Consider the following 5,003-nt stretch of genomic DNA (forward strand, 5'->3'; position numbering starts at 1 on the left):
TGTGTGTGTGTGTGTTGACAGGAGTTTGTTTTAGTTGGCTCTCTGAAAAGCCTTCATTTGTTTCTCAAAAGGACCAGTAAATCTTTGATACAGACCCAATTAAGTATTTCTACAAAACAAAACAAGAAAACAAACCAAAAATGCAATGGTGGTAATTTTGTTTTCTCTGAGATGTATTACGCATCGTGGGTATTGCTATGAAACTACATGTATGTACGTTATTCTGGATATAAATAAAAGACGACAGCAACAAAAACAGTAGCTACAGACGATGTCCAGGTAAGCAGAAACAAGAACAAAAGGCACAGAGGGTAAAAGATACAATTGAACAACCAACTTTGCTTTTTTTTTCCTATGAAAATATCTTCATGCTTTATTGACATGGCAATCGATAACAGTCAAATGAAAAAGAGAAGGCTTTCAAATTTAAACATGAAAAAAACGTGAAATAAAGAAAAAAAAATGAAACAAAGCATATGAAACATGAATAAAAATGGATGTGCCAAGAAATGAACAAAAATCAAATAAAATAGAAATTTGTAACGATACAAAGGAAACGCGGATAAATTATCTGTGTCAGGAAAAAGAGAAAATCAAAACAAAAAACAAAAAATAAAAAAATAAAACAAAAAATTAAAAAAAATCATACATGGGTGAAATGTGATCCATGTCAAGAAATTGAGAAAAATTAAAAATAGAGATAAAAAATTCATAAATGTACATGCATTCCAAAATATTTTAAAAAGTAAATGAAATGAAAGAATGTTCAAACTAAAAAAAGGCAGCATAACTTGATCAAAATAAGGAGATATCTAAATGGACAAATGGGGTGTTTTAAACAAATGTTCAGAATACATAGAAGGAATAATTTTAAGATGAAAGAAAGTAAAAAAAATTATAATAAAGAAATAGATAATTGATGGACCTCCAATTCGAGTTCGACCAGATAATATTGCAATTGATGATGATGATGATGATGATGATGATGATGATGATGATGATGATGATGATGATTTTTTAAATATTACAAGTCTCCACCGTTTTTACAAATCTTTTTGCAGTCTACAATGATGATGTTCATGCATGATGGTGAAGATGATAATGATGATAAGCATGACATGAAAATCTAGTTTATCAAGTGTAATTTTGTCAGAACCAAAAGTAGACGTATGCAAGAAATACAGAGAAAAAAAGTCATCGGCCTGTTGGTGCAGCTGTCTAATAATTGTCATTATGTGAAATGTATAACTTTTATGGCGAAGGGGAGTGTGCAAGGGAGTAGTATTACAATTCTAATTGAGAGATAGTTGCAAAAGTTCACCTGATTTCATTTTCTTACAAAGATATACTTCTTTTACGGATATCCAGCCTCAAGGTCAAAAGTGAATAATAAACATACAAATAGTTATAGTTTGAGGGAACTCTTCCAAAACAGAGGGCCGCTTTATTAAGTTTAGATACAATAGCAACAGAATTGTGATTACAGCAATAAAGACCAGACTTTCAGTGGTGGAGACAAGTGGAGCATTTCTATTAAAAGCATCAAATTATGATTCTTACAGAAAAAAATGATACTTTGTCGAGAGTCGGGAGTACTGCTACCAAATGAATGACTTATACCTCAACTGACAGTTTTCAACTTTTGTTTTCGGGCAGTGTTTTTCAATGCATTATTCCTATAGCGTTCTCTGATTTGTGAATGTCCATGACAACTTGCAGCTGACGGAGGGGCAGGAGAAGGGTCTGCAGCGTCTGTCGGGTCACGAGCCTCTGTCTGTTCATTGATGTGGTGCAATTGTTGAATTTCCTCAACTGAGGCTGTCGGGTTACGAGATTCTGGCTGTCCATGGGCGTGGAGCAGTTGTTGAATTTCCCCAACCGAGGCTGTCGGGTTATCTGATTTTGGCTGCTCATGGGCGTGGAGCAGTTGTTGAATTTCCCCAACCGAGGCTGTCGGGTTACGAGATTTTGGCTGTCCATGGGCGTAGAGCAGTTGTTGGATTTCCACAACCGTCGCTCGATCTGACGGCGAGGGACATAACAGACGTTCAACACATTGTCTGTGCAAGTCTGGAATCAACACCTTGTCTTCGAGCTTTTGTAGAAAGTCCGTGCCCGACTTAGGTTCTTTACGGAACAGCAAGGCCCAGAGACAGAGTCCAAGAGAGTAGCTCTCAAGCTTAAAAACGTCATCAACTGGCTCGCCTTCTTCGTATTCAGGTGCCCAGTAGTGCAGAGTGCCTCCCCAACGCTTGGAACTGGTCGAGTTTTTGGGAAGAATCTGAGCCTGCCCGAAGTCACCCAGTACAGCGTTTCCGCAGTGGCTGATGAATACATTTCTCAGCTTCAAGTCGCCGTGCACGAGGCAATGTTGGTGGAGAAAAGACACAGCGTCTGTTAACTGTGTGAAATAGCGGCTAGCCTCATCGGTCGAGATATCACATAGAGCATGGGACAGATCGGAGCGGTGCAACTCCATCAAAATGGCGACTTCATCGGGACATTTAACCGCTCTCTCCATTTTTATAATGTTGGGATGACGAACGTTTTGAAGAATTTGGACTTCTGCCTCAAACTCTAGCAAATTCTCCAGTTCCTCAGAATCCCTTTCATCGAGAAGGAAAGTAAGAAGCTTCAGAGCTTTTTTGTTGTCAGGGTGGTTCTCATCCGTAGCTAGATAGACCTTTGAGGAACTGCCACTACCCAAGGGTTTATTATAATCTAACGACACACCGAGCGCCTCTGTGACGTCACAATCCGAGTAAACTTCAAACACTGGAGGACGGAGACGCAACATCGTGCACACACTGAAGCTATAGATGGTAATACGGTAGAACCAAGATAATCCAAGTTGTCTGTAGCTCAGAGAGGCAGGGGAAACAGAAAAAAATAGTCGTACTTCCACACCAAGCTCTTGAGATTAATGATAGTCTGCCCCAATACGAACACTGAGTTTTCCGCCCTCACTGTATTCATAAACGAGGAGGAAAATTCATCTGAATCAAATCCACAGTGCACTCGAGGATTCCAGGGAAAAAATGATAAAATCGAGCAGCCACTTTTAAAAGACGGTGGTTTATAATACAAGAAATACCAACTGATATACACTTTCCAGAAGTTGCTGCACGCGAGGATAAAAAATCAGGCAGTCATATTTAAAAGCACGTGGTTGATAGTTCAAGAAACACCAAATGATATCCACAAAGTCATATAAGCTCCCCATAAGTTGCTGCACACGAGGATTGTAGGGGGGGGGATATCAAGCAGTCTCTTTTAAAAGCACGTGGTTGATAGTCCAAGAAATACCAAATGATATCCACAAAGTTATAATAAACTCTCCAGAAGTTGTTGTGACATAAGTTGACAGCGGAAAAGTTAAGAAAGCTAACGAAACGCACACACAGCCAAGATAAATGCAACTGTTTTGCGTCGTTTTCTCGAGGTGACGGGGAGAGCTTGACCATGTGCCAAAAAAAACAACGTAAGGTCATCCGATCGGCGCTGCAGATTTAGTATTTAATTGTATCGCACATTACAGTGTTTGAACCGTGACGTAATTGTTAGGATATCACGAGACTGCCCTGGGGCACGTCGTGGTCATGGGTCTTGCCTTTTGGTCATTGCCTCATGACTGACAAACAGCTCAGCCAATCAAAACGAAGCTCTGGTCGGAGCTCTTACACAAAACGCGTGCTCAAGAGCAAACAAAGAGTTTGTTTTTACACCTTCATAAGGACTTAAACTTTTTTTGGTCAAAACTGCCTTGAGGGGAAAATGTAGGCTAACAGACTGAAAGGGAGGTTGAGAGAAAGAGGGAAGGAGGTAAAGAAAGAGGGAGGGAGTGGGAGAGAGAGAGAGAGAGAGAGAGAGAGAGAGAGAGAGAGAGAGGGGGGGGGGGTAGAAATAGAGAGGGAAAAAAGGAAGAAAGAGAGAGAAGGGGAGAGTGGTATGTGTGAAGAGAAGAAGCGGGAACAGGTTTTAAAGTCAAGTTACATACAAATCCGGACTCCCCCCCCTCCCCCCAAGAAACCAACCAAACAAAAAGAACCCAAAAAACCAAACAACAACAACAAAAACAAACCACACATACACACAAAAGACAGGCAAACAAGCTAAAAACGTTCAGCAGTGAAAATAAAGAAATAAAGTGTCTGCTTCGATGACCGACGAGAACAAACCCCAAAGGACCGCGAGTGATTTGTGCAACATCAACAGTATATTCCTTTCTTTCTGGTTTGTTGCTCAGAGCTGAAGGGGAAAGGAGGGGGGGGGGGGGGGGGTGAGGGCTGTTGGGGAGGGCGTCAGGGCTGTAGGGGATTGAAGGAGTTAGGGGTGTAGGGGAGGGAAGGAGTTAGGGGTGTAGTGGAGGGAAGGAGTAAGGGGTATAGGGGAGGGAAGGAGTTAGGGATGTGGAAGTTGCTCGTGGATTGTACATAGCGCTGCCTTGTGCACTGGGGGACTGCAAAGAAACAACCTTTGACCTTTGGGTCAAGGTCAACAAGCCATCATCACACAGATCTAGATCCTACCGACATATAAATAGTTCATGATTAGTCTATGGTGGGAAGATCTAGATCTAGAGCCAAACTGTGTTTATTTAAGGCGAATTTATCAATTCTGTTGACAGGTTTGTCGATCTATCTAGACCTAGATTTTAGATCTAGATATTTAGATCTAGTAGATCTAGTACTTACACTCTAGACTATACTACAGGATAAGTGTACTGTTCTTCAGTTTAAAAAAATTGCGGTCTGTGTCTGTAATATGGCCCGCTATAATATTTAGGACTATATCTAGATCTAGATCTAGATCTGGCAGTAGTATTACCAACGATTCTTTACTTTCAAGGTATTGCAAACCTTTTTAGGGCTTTTGTCCAACAACGTGGCGGGTCCCCTTTGCCGACGTCACTAGGTGACGCGAGGTTGGTTTAATAGCTGACTGCTTGGGTGTGTGTGTGTGTTTGTGTGTGTGTGTGTGTGTGTGTGTGTGTGTGTGTGTGT

At 40.9% G+C, this 5,003-nt stretch overlaps 1 protein-coding gene across 1 annotated transcript; it reads right to left on the reverse strand.

Annotated features, from left to right (window-relative positions):
* Positions 1–1,621: 1,621 nt before the first annotated feature.
* Positions 1,622–2,797, reverse strand: LOC101857674 (serine/threonine-protein kinase Nek7-like). The gene has a single exon (XM_005107765.1). The coding sequence runs from the start codon at positions 2,795–2,797 to the stop codon at positions 1,622–1,624; it is 1,176 nt and encodes a 391-aa protein (XP_005107822.1).
* Between the last annotated feature and the right edge of the window lie 2,206 nt (positions 2,798–5,003).

The sequence above is a fragment of the Aplysia californica genome, unplaced genomic scaffold (genome assembly GCF_000002075.1).
Source record: "Aplysia californica isolate F4 #8 unplaced genomic scaffold, AplCal3.0 scaffold00628, whole genome shotgun sequence".
Taxonomy (NCBI): domain Eukaryota; kingdom Metazoa; phylum Mollusca; class Gastropoda; order Aplysiida; family Aplysiidae; genus Aplysia; species Aplysia californica.